Genomic DNA, 21,445 nt, shown 5'->3' with positions numbered 1-21,445 from the left:
GGCTGCAGGGATCCTGTGGTGCAGGGGGCACTAGGGCAGCACAAAGGGCCAGAACTGCAGCTCAGAGTGATTTGGGAGCTGCCACCAGCACCCACCTGCCCTCCTTCTGATGAGAGTCCACAGTAGGTAATGTTTCTCCTGAGCAGTCTAGAGAAGGCCAAGGGTGCAGAAATCCAAATGTCAAGAGCACGTGCTCGTCTGCAGGGCTCCTGTGCCACATCAAAGGTGGCCAAACACAGCAGAGCCAACCAGGAGCCTTGGCCATGAACCTCTGCAGCTCCGTGTCTGTGACAGCCCCAGGGAATTGCCCGAGGGCAGGGACTGGATGCACATGCAGCTGACTTCCCAAAGCTGCTGGGAGAATCCCTTTTGCCTTTTTTCTACAAGAGAGTTCTGCTCAAAAATAACAGGCCGGAACAGTAGGATATAAACATTCCAGTAATTCACGGTGACTTCAAAGACAACACTCAGTCTCCTTCTTACATGTAAAATGATGGCTTGGGGATTTTAGTTTTGTTTGTTTATGTTTTTCAAGCTGTGTATTTATCCTGCCCAGTGGAACCACAGACACAGGAGCTGTGTGTTTTATATTACAACTTCTGCTGGAGCATTTAAGACTAAAGGCTTTTTTTTTTTTTTTCCTATAGTGAATCATCATGTGTAGGGGGGTGGTTGGATTATGTTTATGTTTTTAAAAATTAACCCAACTAACCATTTGTTCCATACTGCACACAATTTGTTGCTTCTCTTTTAGAAACTCCTTGAAAGACCAGATTTAGAAATAAAAATACATTTGGCAAGTCTGAAAGACAGGACTTGAGCAAGCACTGCAGACTAACTGGAACTACACCATGGACAATTTGCCTCCTCTTCCAGAGATAAATCAAAATAAAAGGAAAAAGAAAACAACACTAAGAGAAATACCTATCCAGAGGTAAATTGCAGTGGGAGCAAAAAGGTTTTATTATGTTAGGTATATCAAAATCTAAACAGGAATATTTACCAAGAACTGGAGAATTCAAAAGCATATTTCTGGTTTACCTTGTCAATTCTTTGCTTTTCTATTTCCCAACTTTCTAGCATGTGCAGCTCTGGTGTTTCCCAGCCAACCCACATCACCACAGCCTGCTCTGGCATTATTAGGTACCCTTGGTCTCCCAGCCCAGTGGAGCAGAAGCTTTGCTCATTTGTAAGCCAGCACACCTTTTTTACACAGAAATACTATTTATTCAAGATATTCACCTTGATGTTTACAACCTTTAAGATAGTGGTGCAGGGAGAGGGGTCCTGATGTCCCAGAGGGTTGTGCTGAGAGGGGCAGGAAGCCCAGCACCAAAGCCCAGGGTTCATCTAAAACAACCTGCTGCTCAAACACCCAGCTGAGAACACTGACCATGACTGATGGAGATCCAAGCAGCCAGAAACAAACTCTCAGCACGTGGCATGATCACTCCTCATAACCAGGTTGCTTCATATTCAGAAAGAGAGAAATGGTGCAATTGGGATGACAGACCCTTTGCAAGGACATCTTGGAATATAAAGCACCTCGAGGTGATCAGCCACCACATGCAATCAGGCACTGTGCTCATGAAAATGCTGCCTAGGGAAAGAATCTGGTTACTTATTAAATCAGATTTTATATTGATATACAGGAAGAAAAATGTAAATTTAGGTTTTTTTGTGTGGTTGGAAACACATCTGGGTAAAGAAACTCCATGAAGATTGGGCACTTGGTTCATTACTTTGGGATATGACTCTATACCACACAGAAGCCTACTGATTTTTTGTTGATTTATTACAGTTCATGAACCAGCAAGTGTTTTCCCCAAATGCTTGGCAGAAGGCAAAAACAACACAAGAAAGGGTTTTGCAAGTGAAAGTGCCAAAAGGTGTGCTGGTAGGTGCAGACCTGATTTAAAGTCAGGCTTAAAGGGAAAAAATCTCCAAGCAGGTGTTTGTACTTAGAAAATTAAAATTAAGATACAGATATTATTTATTGAAGCTTCTATAAATGAAGTTAATCTAGAGATATGTCTAAATATGTACCAACTTTAGCTAATTTCAGATTATTGAGCAAGTTTGTTAATGATTTCTTAATGGATCTTGTACTGTAGGAAGTGCTAAACAGTGTTATATAGCAGAAATGTGCAAATACCAAAGCAGAGAATCTCATGTCTTATCTTTCTATAGAGAAACTCTGTACTGACATAAATTATCAACCACATTAAAAAGTGAGCTTATCAATATTATCTCAGTCTTACTACTTCTGATGATTTTCTTTAGTTAAATTTATCATTAGCTATTTTTATCCATGGAAACAGGTGTATTTGTGGAATCACTCTGTGATATAATATTTATTCAGTTTCTTACTATGATTTGTTTCAAAATTAATTTAAGGTCTCACGAACAGTAACCAAACCTTGAAGCATGAGTTCTCCTGTTTCTATTTTGCTGTGTGTGGAATTCATGCATTGCTGTTTTCTATCCCTACATTGGAACTACCCCCCTACTTTGGCCTGATTTCCTTTTTTGTTGTGAGAGCCTATTATCTACCTTTTAGTAGCTACCAGCAGATAAGAGATTAATTCTTCATTTATTTGGCAGTCATTATTCCATATTAGGAACCAGAGATACTTGATAATAAATAACTAATGATATTAAAAACAGGCAGAGCTCTCTAGCAACTGTCTGCATGGCACATGCATCCAATTCCTGATTTATCTGCCGATTTTCAGTCACTTTTTTTAACCCAAGCTGAACAAAATAGCATTTAGACAGAATCTTAGATGAGCTGTTTACTGTTCTCCAATCCTTTTGTGCTGGTGTTGGATGGGACACAGTTAATTTTCTTCTCAGTAGCTGCTAGGGGACCATGTTTTAGATTTGTGCTGAGAACAGAGCTGATAACACAGGGATGTTTTCATTACTGCTGAGCAAGTGCTTACAGAGAGTCAAGGTCCTTCCTGCTCCTCAGCCCCCAGTGAAGGGCTGGGGGACACAAGGAATTGGAGAGGCACAGATGACTTCAGGGACACCCCAGGGACATCCCAGAGCTCAGGACATCTGCCCAGCACATGCAGTTGTGGGAAGACAGTAGGACAGATCAAAATGAACAGGTCTCTTTCTGTAAATTTGTTTGTACATTAATCTAGTCATTGATTCAAACAGCATTGGTTTTTTTTTTCATGGCTTCCTTTAGATGTTCAAATTTTAGCCAGGAACTGACACACGACCAAAGAGCTTCACAAACTGGGTGCCTTCAGAGCTCACCAGCTCTGTAGCTGCTTTTGGCCTTTGCTAAGCTGTCTCTTTCCATTTGCACTCCAAATTTCAGCTGTGTGGCTGTGCATTCTATTCCATTACACAGTGACAGGGTGCATGAGGCACTAGACACTGTCAGAATTTAAAGAAAGGCAATCCCTGAAGACAGTCTGCTATTCCTCCTGAATGGTTGCTGTTTCTCACCTAATTCAGGATTTTTGGTGCTGCCACATAAAGGAGTTCTCTAATGGGCTCAGCCTGTGTCAGCTTGCTCCTTCCAGCCCTGTGTTCTCATGTCAACTTGGATGTGAGAACTTCTCTACTCGCAGTAGTTCTACTACTGCTTTTATTTGTACCAGCAGAGTTTTGGTATTTCAGCTCCCTGTCCTCCTTCCCAACAAATACATGTACTGTCTTACAAGCAAAAAAAAACGTTGAGAGAAAAGGCAAGATTTTACTCCTCAAATGAATCCTCGACAACAAAGATGAAATAAAGAAAAAGCTCTTCTCTTTTTAGCATGTCAGGAATTCACCTTGTTCAATGTGGCATGTCTTCCCAATTAGAGCTCAGGCCTCCAACATGGACACCAAAGTGGGAGGGATAACATGGCAAGATGGATTATTCTTAGGAGCTTGCTCAGCTGCTGCAGCCCCTGGGTAGAGAACATCCTTAGAGCAGCTGCAGCATCTTCCATTACCTCCTGCAGTCAGTAACAGGAGGTGGGCATGAGAATTCTGCATTAATTGCTAAGTGTTCTGGTGGAGTTGAGGATCACAGGAAAATCAGGACAGGGGATTTTTCTAAGTATTAGGGTGGGTTTTGTAAAGATAGTCTTTGGGGCCCGGAGTTAATCCTGATGCATATCCAGGATGTCTCAACATGGGTCTGGCTATTTTGATCTCGTCTCTCTTATGACTTCCAAAATATTGGGTTTTGGATTCCAAACATATGCTACTGCCACTCTGAGCCCATGTGTACAAATAACCACACATATTAATTCCTGAACTACTTCAGCTAATAAGCCCCAAATCCTCAAACTGAAATTCAACTCTGAAAACATCAGTCCAGTTCCAGTGCTCCCCTGCTTCCAGCTGTGGGACCCAGTTGCCTGCAGGGAGATCAGTGAGAACCTAAGCATAAATACATGTCCATAACACAAGAAGTGTTTATAAGAAGGTCATTGGTTCTCTCTAAAATGCTTCTCTCTTTGGGCTCTGATCAAAGCTGCTTTTGCAGAATGTTATGAGAAACTTTTAAAGAAAAAAAATTACAGAGCAAACAAAAAAAAAATCCTTCTTTATTTTAGATGAGAGACATTCTTTCTCTGGAAAAGGTGCTTCCTGGCCAAGAGCAGTCCAGAACAATTTACTGAGTTAAAGGTTTCCACATTTGGCCACATGCATTTTGCTTTAGAAATGCAGCAACAACCAATCCTGGTGAAAGCCAGACCGACAGAAGTGCCACTGCCTGCTTTAAGTGGAAACTCTCTTTTTATAAAAACTGAAGAGCATGTGGGTGGGCAGGATGGAGAAGGGTGGAGAGGTTTAGTCCCTGGCTGTCATTCTTTAGGTGTGACCACACTGCTGCAATCTCTGGAAGGCAGCTGGACAGAAAGGATGAGGAATGCCCCTGCCTCCCTTGGGGAAATCAGTCTGGGGATGCCAGGAGCTGTGGTTTGTCTCTCCAGGAAAGTTGTCCCTTGCACCAATTAAATCTCTGCTATAATGTGATTTAAACGAGAGGATATTTCCCCACAGAAACTGCCAGGTCATTGATTCCGCCAAATGCCTCTGACAAGAAAATTAATGCAGTGAGGAGTTCTCAGAATGGGGCACTGCAGCTGTCCTGGGAGCAGGAGAGGGATGCAGAGCTTGACAATATTAAGTGAGCCTGACAACTCCATCACCAGTTTCCCCAGACAAATCCACTGACAAGTGTCAAAGGAGCTGAAACTGTGTCTGATCTCTGTGTTACCATCCACTTTCTCTGCCTTGGTGGACACAAACCAAAGTGCATCTGTAAAACCACTGCTGCATGCATTTTGTTACTCCACATACCATGAGCAGACTTCCCAACAAAATCCAATGGCTTCAGTTACATATCACAAGACAAGAGAATCACTGTGTAGCCATGGATTCATTTTCCCAAGGCTTTTCTAAAGCCTTTGAAAGCTTCTTTAGGATCCCCCTCAAAACAAAGCCCTTATGTCAACAGAAAATCTTGCTTAGATATGCTTCATCTGGTACTTTTTATGAATATGCACGATCAAAGGGTGACAGCTTTCACAGTAAAGCAAACACAGTCACACAGAGCACACTTCTCCCACAAAAGGTCAGATAATACAACATGCTAAATGTTAAATGCACACGGGAGGGATAAATTCCCCTTGAGCACACTGGCATGGGGAGTTGTTTAGGAATATATTGTCCATCTTTGCAGGACACCCTGCAAAGTGTCTTTGCAAAGATCTTACCTGCTCAGTGATGAAGGAGCTTGAAAAGGTGACAGCTGACCAAAAGAAGATGCCACAGCTGAGAATGATCTTTCTGTTGAACCGGTCACCAAGGTAACCAAAGATGGGCGCTGCCACCATGAAACTACAGATAAAAACTGCAAAGGAGAGAAAAGGGAAAGAAACCTTTAATAAACAGCAGATCAAATTTTCTGCAAGCCAAATCCTCTAGAGAACAGTTCCAAATAATTAGACATTGTGCAGTCCTGCCTTGCAGAGTTGTGCAGGCTGATAGGCTTTCTGAAGTCAGTGTTTCCTTACCAAACAGATTTTTCATTCCCAGAGAAACTTCAGACCAGTGAACTCATATTATTTGAAAGTACCAGCCCCTCACAGTCAGCTGAGCTCAGATCTGGGGATGGGCAAACCCAGGACTGAATAAATTAAGAGCTTCTGCTTAAATGTTACTGAGAAGGTGAGGTAGAGGTTGGAAGGAGTTTGAAGCACAGAAAACAAGCCAAGGGCTCCTTGCTGGCTCTTGCAGCAGAGACCTGAGAGAAATGGGCCACAGAAGCTGAGGTTCTTTCATCCTTCCTGTTTTAAAGAAATGATGAAACAGTGAGGAAAACCAGTAAACACCACTATCACCCCACTGACACCAGCACTGTCTCCTCACTAGATCCTTTCACCATCATTAAACCTGTATTTAAACCCATCACTGAGCAGCAGCTTCACTAGAACAAAGAGTTTTGACCTACAAAGTCCAAACAGGCCAGGACTGTCCTCATCTGAAAAACTTCAAGTTCACCCTTTGTTACCCTCCAAAACCATCAAAGCATTAACCTAAGACCTTCTGTCTTGTAGGATTGAGGCTCTTGACAGAGTAACTTCTGCAAAATCACCTCAATTCAGAGTTCACTCCTCTGCCCACCTCAAAACAATCTGGCTATGAACCCCCTGAGAACACTGAAATGGGGCATTCACACCATGTTCCTGATTAATTGGGATTTTGGCAGAAATTGCCATGTTTTAGGCTGATTTATACCTGGCTTTTGTCTGTCCACATTAGAGAATTGGAGAAGGGCAATTCCATGGATTTTATTGGTATGTAGTATGAACTCTGACTATAACTGGATTTATCAAATCCTGAAGGATTTAGGTGGGCACCAGAATACCCAGAAGTCTCTCTTTAGTCACACAATCCTGACACTCATTTGCTATCAGGTAGGTCTCGGAGGGCACTGTGGGCTTTTGGCATAGCCTAACCCCAGCTGTCTATTTTAAATTGTATAAAATGGGGTGAGGGGATGGAATAGGTAAAAAAAAAAAAAAAAAAAAAAAAAGACAAGTGCAGAGGACACACCCCCTTTTGGGCGGAATGTGCATATAAAATTGAAATGGTTAAGACTCAAAGAATGAATTTTTCATGGGTGATGATATGTGACAGTTCAAAAATGTGCAGAATGCTGAACTATGACTAAATGTCTTTTTTTTAGTATATTAGGATGTCAAAGCTGCTTTATAAATAACACATATCCATTTGCATCCATGTTTCATGACCCATGTGAGTGTGTATGTATTTTGCACTGCTACATTTGAACTAAATTACTCTTTTTCCATTTAGAGTAAAAGAAATTGAGATAACAGAAATGTTAAGGCCTGAAATGCAGCACATGCAACACATCACACATACTTCAATAGTAATGCTATGAACAGTTTTGCTGTTTAGCTCACACATAAACCCTGCTGACAGAACTCAGTCCCTGCATCTGTCCCAAAATCCTACAAATAAACCTACGAGCGGTGTTTTCATTTCTGTTTTACACAGAAACTAGACCAGAAGTGGCTCACAAATCTCTGCTCAGCAAGGGCACATCTGCACTGGCCCCACTCCAACGAGGCACTTAAGCACATGCTTATATTAGGCACTTCAGAGTCATCAATTCCATGATTAAGTGCTTTCCTGAATTAACACCAAGGGCTTGGCACCTTGCAAAGCTGGTGCAACAGCCTGGCACAAAGGATACGTGGCTGCTCATTGGGAATGAGGAGCAGAAAATGACTGTGACTGGTCCAGACCAGTGTGACCACTGCAATTTGATCTTTCTCTTGGAAGGACACTACAATTCATTCATCTCAGAATCCCATATTCTGCCGTTTGTATGATATAAAAAGACACAAAACTGAAAAAGCTCCCAAGGGAAAACTAGAAACATCCAAGTTATCATCCCACCATTTCAAATATCACATAACATGGTTAATAAAATCTCAAGCTTTGAGACATGCAGGGTGTGATCCAAAACTCACATTAATCAGTGGGATTATTAGCTTCAATGACCTCTGGATCATAAAGGAAAAGTCTAATTCTGGAATTTAGGCAAAATGCACAAAGCTCCTCTTTCAAATAAAACAAACCCCAAAAAAAAGAGAAATATTGTCCAATGACTTTCCAATAACATACAACCTTCTGCTGCTCAAGTCCCTTTGGAGGATTTATTTTTGGAAGACTCTGAGCTGTGAGCTTTGTCAGTGGTAAGCAGCTGACTTGACAGCTCCACAAGGTGTAAAACGAAAGGACAACAGAGCCAAATAAATAACAGGTAATGGAACACAGCTGTCACAAGAATAAATGCAATTTATATCAGAGTATTTATGACCCAAATATGCATCAGAGCATTGATTGACTCAAATAAATGCAGAGTATGATGGCTGTGTGGTCTGTCAAAAGGATTTGCCTGTTACAGGCATTTCCCATGAATCAATTTTTGCAATTACTCCTGCCAGTGACAGCCGAGACTCCTGACCCCAGCCTGGGCTGCCAGAGCAGAGGTGAACAGAAGTGGGGCACATTCCCAGGTGGGATGGAAACCTGAGTTTCTCTAGAACAGGAGCTGAGGCTCTGTGACAATAACGAAGGAGAGACCCCATGCAGAAGACAAAGAACTGCAGCACGTCCAGGTGGAGAGAGGGGCAGCAGAAACATCTTTGATTTGCAGTCAAGAGGGCTGAGCATAGGGCAGAGAATTGCATTCCAGTAAAGGAGCCTGGCACTTGTGCCAGCCTCTTCCTTTCTGGCTTCCCTCCCTTCTTCCACAGCATTTTCTGTTCCTTGCACTCACCTACTCCCAAATTAATAAAATTGAAGTGACACCACAGCAGCTGCTGCTTCAGCTCAACCACAGCCACAAATCTTTTCTATTAGGGCAGCAGTGGGACAGAGGTTGGCACTGCACTTTCCTCTTCCCCATCAACAGCTCCTCTTCCCATTTTCACTTAGAGACATCTCAGAATATTACCAGCTCTTGAAGAGATGTAGAGTGCAAGTCAGGGCAGAGTTAGAAACCCAGTGGGATTGAAGATGAGCTACTGTGAAGGCAGTGATGGCACTGGGAGCAGCTGTGGGCAGGTATAGCTCTGGCAGTCCCATTTTAGATGTGTACAGCTCATTTCTCCTGGTAAATGACCTCCAGCAGTGCCAGCAAAAGTGGCTCAGTCCCAGCACAGGGTGGAGCTGAGATCCATTTCTGCAGGAGTAAATTATCATGTGAGCAAAGGATGAATAAACAGACACATAGTGAATGCCATCAAGGAGGGAGGTTCTTTTAAATACAGGTATTTTCAAAAGGAGAACCCATTTGTCTTTATTCCTCCCTTTGTGGCTTAGCCACTGAAAAGCCGACTGTGGTGAGGAGGCAGGAAGAGGGTAATTGCCCAAACTGGATGCCTTGGTGTCTATTTCTGCCTGTCCCACCCTGTACAGGTGCATGAGCACTTTCTCAGCCCGGCTTTTTCTGTGCGTGGCTGGAATTACAACAATGTGCAGCATAAAAAAAATCTTACATGTCCCACCCAAACACCCACCAGACAAGGAAATCGCCCTCCCAAGCCTCTACTGCTGCTGCATGTTCTGCAGCTTCAGTCCTGTTTCAGGATTCTGGCCAGGGAGCTGCTACTCAGACACTTTCCCCTCTCAAGAGCTGCCTGTGTACGCAGGGGAAAAGCAAATCCCCCAACAGTGGAAGCAAAGGAGATGAAAGAAGAGAAAGGAACTTCTGACTTTAACAGTCACAAAAAGCTCCTGCCTCCTGGAACTAGATGCCTTCACTCTTACTTTTCTCTTCTTTCTCTCCAAACAAAAATTTACCTTGACTCTACAGCTGCTCCCTGAAAAGGCTCTGAGCTGACAGCTCTCCACCCTGTGATTCCAAAGACACTTGCCTCCATCTCCTTGCTCTTTTCTTTAGTGGATTTTTAGTGGACTTATGAACCCAGAGATAACCTCAGAGAGGGGCTTTTCCTGCCACCAGGTCATCCACAGAATGGAATCAAGAAGGAAGAGAGGCAGTGACAGAGGCACACACAGAGGCTGCTGTTCCTCAGCTCCTGCAAGCTTGAGTGGATCACAGGCACTTCTGAATAAAGGTCCCTTCTTTTGGTTTTGACTTAGAGCACACAGGGCTTATTTTTTCCTATCAGGAAAAACGCTAGAGAGGTTCAGGGTCAGGGGGAAATAGCTTTCTCTACACAAAGATGCTCAACAAAAAAACCCTAGTGGGTATCTTTGAGCTTTGAGTCAGCACAAATCGTGTGTGCACATCTAATTGAGTGCTGACAGTGAGCTTGGCTCTGTGGAAGGCAAACCCAGACAGCCTCTGCCTCAAGGGAATGGCATCCACTGAGACACTGCTGAGAATTGTGTGCTGAGACGTTGATAACATCTTCCCAACAATAAATTTCCAAACAATGAGAACACCTAAACAGGCAGCTTGCCCTGGATGGGAAACTTTACAGCCGGGTACGAGTACAACCCTGGGATTTGGTCGAGCCACTTCTATCCCAGGGACTTTCAGTCATGAGTGCACGTGTTTCTCAAGCTGCTTGTGACACCAGTTACCATCTACCTGCAATGGTGAATAAAGACCCTCCAACAGCCCAACCAGCTCCTCTGTTCCAAAGACATGGTTTTTGCAATGCTTCCCTCTTTTAATTTTCATTTTCTCTATAATTTTATGCTATAATAATACCACTCAGCACATACAACACATTTAATCACAGTGAGGCATGGGACAATTTAGAAAGAAAGTGAAACATTAATTTCTATTTTAGGGCTCAGGAAATTAAGACACAGGAAAGTGACCTGCCCATGATGAATTACAGACATCTGGAACCCACACAGGTCTTCCAGCTTCAGCAGTGTCCTGTTTATAGAATTCTATGCTGGAGGGATTTCTGAAGGTCTACAACCACAATATAAAGGGATTTTTTTTTTTCTTACAGCACCATTCAAGCCAAGAAAGAACAAAGATCCTTTCATGCTACTTAAACGTTGAACTTAAACTGTGGCACAGTTCAGGCACAATGTGGTGATGGTCAAGCATTGGAACAAGTTGCCCAGGGCAGTAGTGGAATCATCATCCCTGGAAGTGTTCAAAAACTGTGTAGTTGTGGCACTGAGGGCATGGATTAGTGGTGGAGTTGGCAGTTCTGGATTAATGGATGGACCTGATGGTCTTAGAGGTCTTCAACCTTACTGATTGTATGATATAACCAAGGTAAAATTGATACCCTGTGGTGGGGCAGTCCAAGGCCCCAGGAACCTCAGCAAAGTGATTTCAGACATTCATCCTTTGAAAGAGGATGAATTAATACAACTGATTTTAGAAAATATCAGTCCCAAAGCCATCCCTGTGACAAACTTTGCTATAGGTACTCTGTTACATCACTCTGCACACGGGCTGTGTTGTACTTCATTGCCAATTCAACAGCCAACAGATGGATTGTGTTACTGCACTTTGCTGGGTGCAAACATGAGATCACTGGGCTCCAGACTCTCAGGCACACAAGGAGTTTCTGACAAGTGTGAGGAGCTTTGAAACACCATCAGTTCCATATGTCATGCAAAGCTGTCACACGCTGACAATGTCGAGCACAGGAGCATTTTTAAAAAAATTGCTTGAGAATGCACCAGATCAATTGGAGTAAGGGATACAAAGGTTTGGGTTGGATGTGGTCAGAACACACCACAGGACAAAATGGAGAATTTTATGAATGCCTCATTGTGTCCCTGTCCTTGTGTCCTCAGCAAGCTGAGGTTCAATAAGGCAATGTGAAAAGTCCTGCACTTCAGTCACAAGCCAAGGCAGTGCCACAGGCTGGGGACAGAGTGGCTACAAAGCTGCCCAGTGGGAAAGGATCTGGCTGTGCTGGTCAACAGGGGCTGAACATGAGCCCAGGTGTGCTCAGGTGGCCAAGAGGCCAATGGCATCCTGTCAGGAAAAGTGTGGCCAGCAGGACCAGGGACATTGTCCCCCTGTACTCATGGGTGAGGCCACACCTTGAGTGCTGCATCCAGTTCTGGGCCACTCACTTCAAAAACAACATTGAGGGGCTGGAGCATGTCCAGAGAAGGGCAGCACAGCTGGGGAAGGGTCTGGAACACAGAGATGAGAAGAAGCAGCTGAGGGAGCTGGGGTGGGGGAGTTCAGCCTGGAGAAAAGGAGGCTCAGGGGGGACCTTCTGGTTCTCCACGATTTTCTGATAGGAGGGGACAGCCAGTGGTGGTCACTCTGCTCCCAGGGAAACAAGGGACAGGACATGAAGAAACAGCCCCAGGCTGTGCCAGGGAAGACTCAGGCTGGACTTCAGGAGGAATTTCTTCACTGAAAGGGTGGTCAGGCATTGGAAGGGGCTTCTCAGGGAGGTGGAGGAGTCCCCATCCCTGTAGGTGTTCAAGGATGACCTGGACATGGCACTCAGTGCTCTGGGCTGGGTGACAAGGTGGGAATGGGTCAAAAATTGGAAAGAGAGGAACATAAATGTTTTAAAGGTGTGGCCCTAACTACTCACACAGCCTGCGTTTTCCAGTGGGTGTTTCTGTTTCTCAGCACACTCTAGGTGGTGTTTCCCTCACTGCAGACATCACTCATCAGTATTCAAGCTCCAATCTTGTCTTCTCCATAGGGAGCACACTGCACCATGAGGTGCCAGTTTTTTCCTTAGCACAAACTGATACAAAATGCAAACAACGTGTTCAGGATGAGGATGTGCACACACACTGACACACACATTTACACAGGGAACGAGGCTGCTGGACAACACCACTCAGTTCCATTTGCTGAGACAGGGTCAGAACTTGGTTACAAGATCACCACTTATGGAGCCAGACAAGGCCTGAACACAGCTTGCCTGGCAAGTTCACAGTTCACACAATAATACACAAGATGCAGTGCTTGGAAGAGTTCAGTACTGATAATATCTCCCTTTTCCTCACTGCACAAACCAGGTTCTTCCAAGGGTTAGTGCCTATATTCCCAGCAAAGGATATCCTGAAGCTTGCTTTGTTCACCTTAACTAACAAGAATAATTGCTTCAGTGGGAATTGCTGGGAAATCTACTCCTTGGAAACAGAAAATGAGATAAGAATATCCAAAAAAACAGCACTCAATTTTTTAACTGCTTTTTAATTAATTTCCTATATTATGTCCACTGAAGCTGCACTTAAAGATTCAGCCACTCATATCTTCCTTATTGCTGAAGTCATAAGGTGATATTTATTCACAATTATCAATTCACAACCCTTTTATATATCTGAGGTTCAATTCCATCTTGCTGTACTTCAAATTTTCTTACCTAAGTGTACAGTGGAAAAGGCAGAATTCTACTGTACTGTTTTATGTCTCTGGATGTGCAGCAAATTTACTTGGAGCAGGAGCTAACTTGCTACAAGACTAAATTTTGAACAGCTGTACACAGACAACATCATTTAAATAGAAAAGAGGAAACCCTCTACTTCTGCTTTTCATTGTAGGAATTACAGTAATCACATTAGCACTGTTTTAAAGGGATTTGGGCAACCTGAACATCAACAAAACCATTGCAGTGTTCCTAGAGATGTGCTCTGTAAAACAGCACAGCAATCCCAAGGAATGGTGCCAGTGTCCAGCTCCCAGTCCCTCCTTCCCTTGTGCCTGAAGTGGTGCTTGCCTGAGCCTGCAGGGAGCTGCCTCTGGGACAGCAGCAGCCATCCAGCCCTGAGGAGCAGCTTTTCCAATGAAATAACAGTAGCAGAATGTCTTCTGTGGCTGTGAGAGCACTTGAGGAGGAGCAGACACCACCTCTCCTCATCAGTCAAAGAAATGACATTCACATCAGGGTCAGTTCCACAGTCTGGTTCATTCCATGAAGAAAGAGGAGGAGGCTGTGGCACAGTTGTGTTTCCATGGCAGTGCCATACAAAGCCATGCAGGTTATTGCCTAAGACAGCATTAGATTGCTGGCACGTGTTAGCAGAGCCCAGAAAACTCACTTTTCTGACAATGTTTAAACTCTGCTTTTGCATTTCTTACTGTTCAGAAGTGAAGGGTTAAATAAGCCAGGCCAATTCTGTTTTACAGCCACTTCCACTTTGAGTTGTTTTCCTGCAAAATGCTTTCAGTGTGGTTTCATTTAGACTCCTGCCCAAAGCTGATGGAAGGACTCCTTGATTCAGTGGGCATTAGAGCTGAGAATTTTGTTGAGATAGAACTGCTTATGACTTCTAAGGGCAGCAGAGATCAGAACCTCTTTGCCAATAAAAACACTTCCATACTAGTAAGTTTACTGCATGCCTGTAATATTAAAGGTTATTACTGGGAAAGGCACAGCGGGCATCAAAAAGAATTGCCAAAAGGACAAAACAAGTCCTTTTACAGTAAAACATTAAATATCTGGACAAGGAACAACCAGTGTGGGATATGGAGCAGATCTAACACCATGAGTAGCAAGGAAAAGGGGAAAACTGAATCACCTCCTGTCTTAGAGGACTGACCAGCCAAGTGGCATCAAACAAAACTGGCAGCTGAAAAGTGCAAATCAAAGGAGATCTTTTATTCACAAAACTTAACTAAACACTGAAATTTTATCACAGGATGCCCCCGGAGCTAAGAGTTTATTTTTTTACAAAACAGGATTGGACAAAACCCTGTAGGAATACTAATTGAAAGGCTGCTAAAGGTTCTTGTTCAGGACATCCTCAGCTGGCCAGTTGATTTGGCATACCAGGAACTAGCACAATAATCTTGCCCTGTTCTTCTTTTTCTTCCCTGTATATGTGATCACAACCAAAGACTGGCTAATACACTGAAAGGACATGGAGTCTGGAAATTACAACTATTTCCACAGTATTCTGAAAAAAAAAAAAAGTTAGGAAGACAAAGTGCATCTGCATCATTTCCACTAGCTTGATCAGGTAATAACTTATTAACATATCTCTGAGCTGCACCTGAATTATTTTTAAAAGCTGGAATGTAGTTCACAGTTACATTTCTAAAACCACTACTCAGTTTGACCCTATACATACACAAGGTGCAGTTATGACATTCCCAGTCTGAGCTTTGCCCTCTTGCAGCTTCTCCTCCATTTGACTCGCCCAGCTCTAAGAGTTTGAGAATTTTCTGGTTCCCCAGAGCAGCAGGACATGTCAGCCCTGCCTGGCTGTGCTGCTCACACAGTGCGTGACAGGGTCGGTCTGCTGTTGTGCAATCAGTTGCAGGGAAAGTTCATTAACTTAGTTAGCCAATTAGGATGGATTTGTATCCATTCTGGTCAATCCTGAATTAGACATGAGATCCCAGAGGTGCAGAGACTGGTCAATAGCCGTGCAGCACTGCAGCATTGTGAGTGACACAGCCACGACAGGACCGAAATACACCTAAAGCAGTCCTGGCTGCTGCGACAGACACAAGCAGCAATCACTCCTAGCACTCAGGAAAGCCTGCAGTTGAACAAATAGCAGTTTTGCTTTTCCCTTTCTGTGCAGCTTACCGGGATGTTCTGCCCTTGCCATCCCTCTGAGAGCCACAGTCACAAATAACCCTCCAGCTGGGCAGAGCCTGCTGCTATTGCCAGGAGGATGAAACACCTATACCCAGGGCTCACAGAGAAAGGTGCCTTTAAAAAGCATCTAAATAACCACAAACCCCAAAGGAGCTTTATTTTGTTCTGTTCCCTTCCTCTACTTGAAGAACTTTTTCTTTTCCCGTTGCAATTATGACTCCAGGCACACGCACAGAGCCACATCTGCAGGAGCCTTGGGAAGCAAAGGTGAGATCTCCTGCAGGAACTGGTCAGACTTTCCCTTGTGCCAGCACAAAGCTTGTGTGACCATCTGGAGAGCAAAATCTGGGACCTGCTGAAGGCTGAAAACTAATCTTGTTTCTTTTCTGGCAAGTTCCCTGATCCAAGGCAGCATGAGCTGGTGGCTAAAACTACACCGAGTCCCTTGGGGCAGGGACAGGGATGTGCACCTTCGTCCTCAAAGCCTTTTCAAGCACAGCAGACACTTAAACACACCAAGAAATGACAGCCTAAAGCTGGTAATGCAGGATAATCTAAATCTCTTGATCCTTGAAATCTGCATTGAGTACCATGAATTAGATTTAACTAGCAATAAAATACTTTAAATCTGTTATAATACAATGATGCTTCATTTGTATCTGGTATAAAGAGAAATAATGTTCCTGGTTCCTAATTTGAGATAGAGGTGGAAGACTGTTTTCATCCTAAAATGAGCTTTGCCATCCTTCTTTACAACAGCACTACTAATCCTGCATCCTTCCTCAACTAACATTTTAATTTCAAATAATTAACTAGGATGCAATAGGAATTATTCTGTCTCAATCTCAAAACCTACTTCCTGCAGCAATAGAGAACAGGATAGAGATGAGACACTTGTAGTGGGTATTACTAATAAATTCCCTGCTACATGTTATTTACCAACAGCAGCAGTTTCCTGAGAAAAAAAGAAAAGAAAAACAAGGCAACAGGAAGTGCTTCCCCTTCCCTTTAGAATGGATTCAAGAGCTCCTCATGTATTTGTCACAACTTACTGAGGGAGATCATCTGATATATTCTCATCCCACAGCTTTCAGACTTAAGGTTTGTTTGGGTTTGTTTTTAAAATGAAAATCCTAAATTAGTGACTATTCTGCAGTGGGAATGCCTTGCTGACCTCTACACACAGCTCTCAATATCTGCTGGCTGCATTTACAAAGAGTTAAAACTCTGCAGTAGCCAAACTTTCACTTCCAAACAGTCCACACACAACTGGGGCACAGGACCACTCAGTGCTGCATCACAGAGAGGGATCTGGGCAGGCTGGAGCAGGGATGCTGCTTTTGCCAGCAGTCATGGCCAGAAGGAGACCCCCAGCCATTGCCTTCCACCAGGGCCACAAGCCCAGGGGCATTTTGGAGCTACCAGTCCTGATGGCTACACTGCTGGGAGCCAAGAGAATGCTGAGAGTAGGAAAAGTTACATCAAAGCCTTGAAATCCACACGGCTCTGCTTTGGGGACAGGGACACAGCTCTTTGCTGACATTCTCCCCAGGCTGGCAGTGGGACTGATTGATTTCTTTTTCATTCTTTTTACAGTTCTTTAGGGGGCTGTGGTACCATCTATAGTGGGCTTGGCAAAACACATGTGCCCTCTTTGGAAGGGAAAATGGCCAGAATTGCATTTTAATGATGGAATTGGCTGACAACTACCACAGCACCACCAGCCTTGGGACAGCATCTAATCTGGTAGGACACAGGGATGAAATGAGACTTAGCTCTCAATATTAATGTCTATCATTGGTACCCACCAAAGTTGTCCCTACTTGGAGTTACAACTGAAGACATTTCTGCAGACTGCAGAAATTGCTCAGGAAAGCAGGAAGGCACGGGCAAATGGGCAGGAAATGCTCTGGGGTGAATGAGAAACATCCAGGGCACCCCAGATGTTGTTTGAGGGTTATCACCAAGGCACAGGAGCAAAGCACTGCTGTCCAGACAGGGAAGGACAAGGAGTCACATTCATAGTGTGTGTTTGTGCATGTGCAGATAAAAGTGTGTCAGAGTTTGGTACCAAACTCTTTCCACACCAAAACAAAACTGTTTTCCCTTTCCAACTCAGGCCATACGTCTTCAAGAGTGATTTTTGCAGATCAGTAAAATGCCATCTTTTAAAACCAATAAAACTCAGTAACTAAGGAAATTATCAATCTGAAGGGGAAAAAATACAGATTCATCTCTGTATTACAGCTGACTTCCTTCACAGGGGTCAGTTTGCATCTTTCTGAATTTCTAAACACATTGACCACCCTGGTCTCACACTGCCTGCCTCTAGATATGTGGAAGAAGGCAAACATTTGTCAAATTAAACTGAATTCTAAGGGATGAGAATATATTATTTCTCGTAATGAAAACTTCAAGAGGACATCTATAATATCTGATTTTTATTCATTTGCTCTAAGATGCAGGCAGTGCCAGCAAGGGGTACTGCTCTTAAAATCCTGCCATCTGCAGCCTTATGCTAATTCACTTTTTTTTAGGAATAGAAATCACTGTGGAATGGGAATATGCTAAAATTCACAGAAGATATGGATATAAAAGCTATTGTGGGCAATTGCTTTGGTTTGATACTAATCCAACAACCCAGAATTGTCTTATTTTCCTCAAAGATTTCCCTCCTCCCAGGGCCCTAAGTGCTATTGATAGCTTCACCTTTATTTGCAGAGGAAACACACACATTTCATAACACTGCCCAGCCAATCCTTACTGCTGAAGAGCTGTTTGCTGGTCACAGAGGGAATTTCAGTATTTTCTCCTCCTCAATTACCTACTTTTTTTAGAGTTGCCTGTAAAATGCAAAGTGTCTTGTGCAATGACAGGTCTCTATATAAGCTACCACCCATTAGGAACTGGCCCAAAACCCCACTAACTTTACAGGGGAAATTTCTGTAGTGCTGACTGTGTTTCAATTCACTGCACCAACACAGAAATAGAAAAAAAAAATCATCTCTCTGTGGAATCTCACAGTTTCTCCCTAACAGCCATGTCCATCTTTCTGCCTAAGGCATTGCCAGTGAATAAATAAGTCCCCCAGTAAAATATCTTTCATGTAACCTCAGGAGACCACTTCATAAGAACACAAGAACAATGACAACAGATCAGAAAACCGTGTAGTCTTGCATCCTGTCTGTGACAGGGACTGCAATCAGCTCTTTCCGAGGAAAGTACACGGAATTCCTACACAGGCAGCTGAATTACTCAGAGGTTGGCTTCAGCCCTCCCAAGAATTTTGTGTTATCCACATAAAGATCTGATCTTTTAAGCTCAGATCCTGACCATACTCCCCGCGACATTTATTTCCACAAGCTTTCCACTCTTTCCTGATAAGTTTTTGGAATGCAAACTGACCCCTACTGATTGTTTCTACATTGTGAGGAAAGAAAAAAAATCAGAAAAACAACACCTCACATCCTTTTCAGGACATTCATTATGTTAAGTGATTTTACACTACCCCCCTCTTATTTTTAAGGACAAGCAAATGAAAACGAATAATCTTTGGAACTTCTCCTGTGAGAAGGAAGTGGAGGGTGTACATGAGACAGTGTGAGTGCAGCAGGGGCTGGGGCTAGCTGGTCTGGACCACACATGCTGGCCCAAAGTGTGGTTTGTGTGTAAATGCACTTGCTGTCTGCTTTCATTATGAATCACAAATCCTCTACAAGGCAAGGAAGGAACCATTTGCTCTCCCTTACCCTGAACCCTGAGCTGATTCTCATTTATTACCCATCATTAAACCCACACAACCACAGACACAATGCTGGGACACAATCACCACCAGCTGCAAGGGACAGGGAATAAAATGCTGAACCACTTCCCAGTCTGATAAACAGCACTGTGAGGGTCAGGCACGAGTCTGAGCCCCCAGACAGCAGGATCAATCTTTGGCAGAAAACAAAACTCCAGGCCTCAGCAGTTGTAAAGCTGCTTTCTCCTGTGCTAAAGCACACCAGGTAACTCAAGCTCTTCTCCTCTGGGAGTCTGGCACCTAAACTACAACACAGGTATAGATAGAAAAAACTGTCTACTGATTTATCTATCTAGATATAGATAGATAAATAAAGGCATATATTTATTTTAAAATACAACAGGTTTCCCAGACAACCACCAAACCCCATGTAACAAGACCCACAAGTGAGCCAGAGGCATTTTGAAGATGGCCTGAGGACATCCAGAATACCCTCACCTCCCACAGTTCTGTATGCCCAGCCAGCTTTAGACAGAGTCTCACCATCATTCAAGCCCAGTGGTCTGAGAACAGCTCAGGGACCATAAATACTTTCTGCTTCCTATCCAATGCCACACATGCCCATCAGCACTTGAATAACTCCCTGCCAGGGGACAGAGCCATGGGCTGACCCATCTGTTTTTCCAGATGCCAGTAACTTTTGCATCACAAAGTAAATGCAAAGAAACATCATCATTGACTGCCATTTGCAACTGTATATTGAGGACTAGGACAGGAGCTGAACAACCAGCAGGCCACAAAAAAAACATCAACAGTGATGAGCAGCCTTCATCCCACACTAAACAGACATCACAGGATGTAGAGAAGCCTCTCACACCACTGCAAATGCTATTTGACACAATTATTTGCCTATTCAATGTTGCTTGCAGTATTTAGAAAAGCTCCTGCCCCTTGCTGTTATAAATGGAAATTTAGACAAAGAGCAAGGGTTTCACAGTGGCTGGGGGACCTTCAAAAAGGGACAAATTAGTTTAATACTGGCATATCCCAGTGTTTAACTTGCCAGAGTTTGGAAAGGGATTACAGCTACACTGGAGAATGAATCTCTGTGTGTCTCACAAGATCTCTGTTTTGCAGTTGTTATTTCTAAGATTATCACCCATGTGTCATTCCTGACTTGGGAAAATACTCTAATGCCAAGCTGAGCTGCAGTTCCAGGATCGAGCTTTGCAACTGAACTTGCTCCTATGGGTAAAAGAACATGAGATCTGTAGGAGACTCCAAGGTTTATCACAGTTTCAATATCCATGGAGTGTGACTGGACCCTGTTTTAAACAATCCCTCAGTTTAGATTTCTTTGGATCAGTATCTTTCTGGGAGAACAAGTACCACTGGGAAAAACCCCATCCTGAAACAAATGCTGCAATGCACAAGGTCTGCAAATGCAATTCCTTCATGCATCATCAATTACATTAATGGAAAAAAGGAAAGGCAATATTTGGTAAATCCAGCGATTGTCAAGGTATCAAAGAAGCCCATTTCAATTCGGTTTAAAAATGTAGAAGGTGAGCCTGATGAGTGACCAGTGGCCCATCTGGTGCTGGTTTGTGTTCCACTGCCCTCCCAGGAGAGCAGGAATGGCCCGAGGTGCCAGCTGAGCTCTGCTATCACACTCCTGCTAACTGCAACTGAGCCTTGGGCCTGCCATGCTGCTGCCACAACTTCACTTGCCTGTGACTAGACAAGAAACCAATTTCTGGATTATGAATCCAGAAAGGATAAGTTCAGTAAGTACAAAGAAGGAAAATTAACACAACTTTTATATACAATGCAAATATTTTCTCTGCTGTGTCATACACTGCCCAAGTCTGTGGGAGGTGTAGCATTAGCAGCTGGTAGGAATATCTCACTGGGGAGCTTTTAGTGAAAATTCAATATCCATTGTATAATATCCTATATTATACCTCTCTTGCCATAAAACATCCTCTGTGAGAAAAAAGACAACTTTGGACAATTTGTTTTTCAGAAAAATGTTTGCTCTCTTCACGTTTTTGTTTTCTTAGAGATACTTTCTTTTAATATTTTCTCTTTGCTTTTCCACCCTCCTCCTCAATATTTGCTTTCACACTCACTAATAATTTTCCCCAGCATCACATCCAGGAGTTTCAAAGCAGTT

The 21,445-nt window shown here is 43.3% G+C and overlaps 1 protein-coding gene across 3 annotated transcripts in view; it reads right to left on the bottom strand.

The window, feature by feature from the left end:
- LOC106860234 (sphingosine-1-phosphate transporter SPNS2-like) overlaps positions 1 to 21,445 on the bottom strand; it is a 132,462-nt gene that overhangs the window by 65,191 nt on the left and 45,826 nt on the right. For all 3 annotated transcript variants that reach the window (XR_015807974.1, XM_088177193.1, XM_088177194.1), the window contains exon 3: positions 5,736 to 5,872. Coding sequence is in view for 2 of the 3 variants with exons in the window: in XM_088177193.1 (XP_088033319.1) it covers positions 5,736 to 5,872 (137 nt within the window). In the remaining variant the exon portion in view is untranslated. The remainder of the gene's footprint in view (positions 1 to 5,735; positions 5,873 to 21,445) is intronic.

Source organism: Sturnus vulgaris, chromosome 21 (genome assembly GCF_052056855.1).
Source record: "Sturnus vulgaris isolate bStuVul1 chromosome 21, bStuVul1.hap1, whole genome shotgun sequence".
In the NCBI taxonomy this organism is placed as follows: Eukaryota; Metazoa; Chordata; class Aves; order Passeriformes; family Sturnidae; genus Sturnus; species Sturnus vulgaris.
Note: the sequence above shows the minus strand (reverse complement) of the source record. Positions and strands in the feature narration are given on the sequence as shown.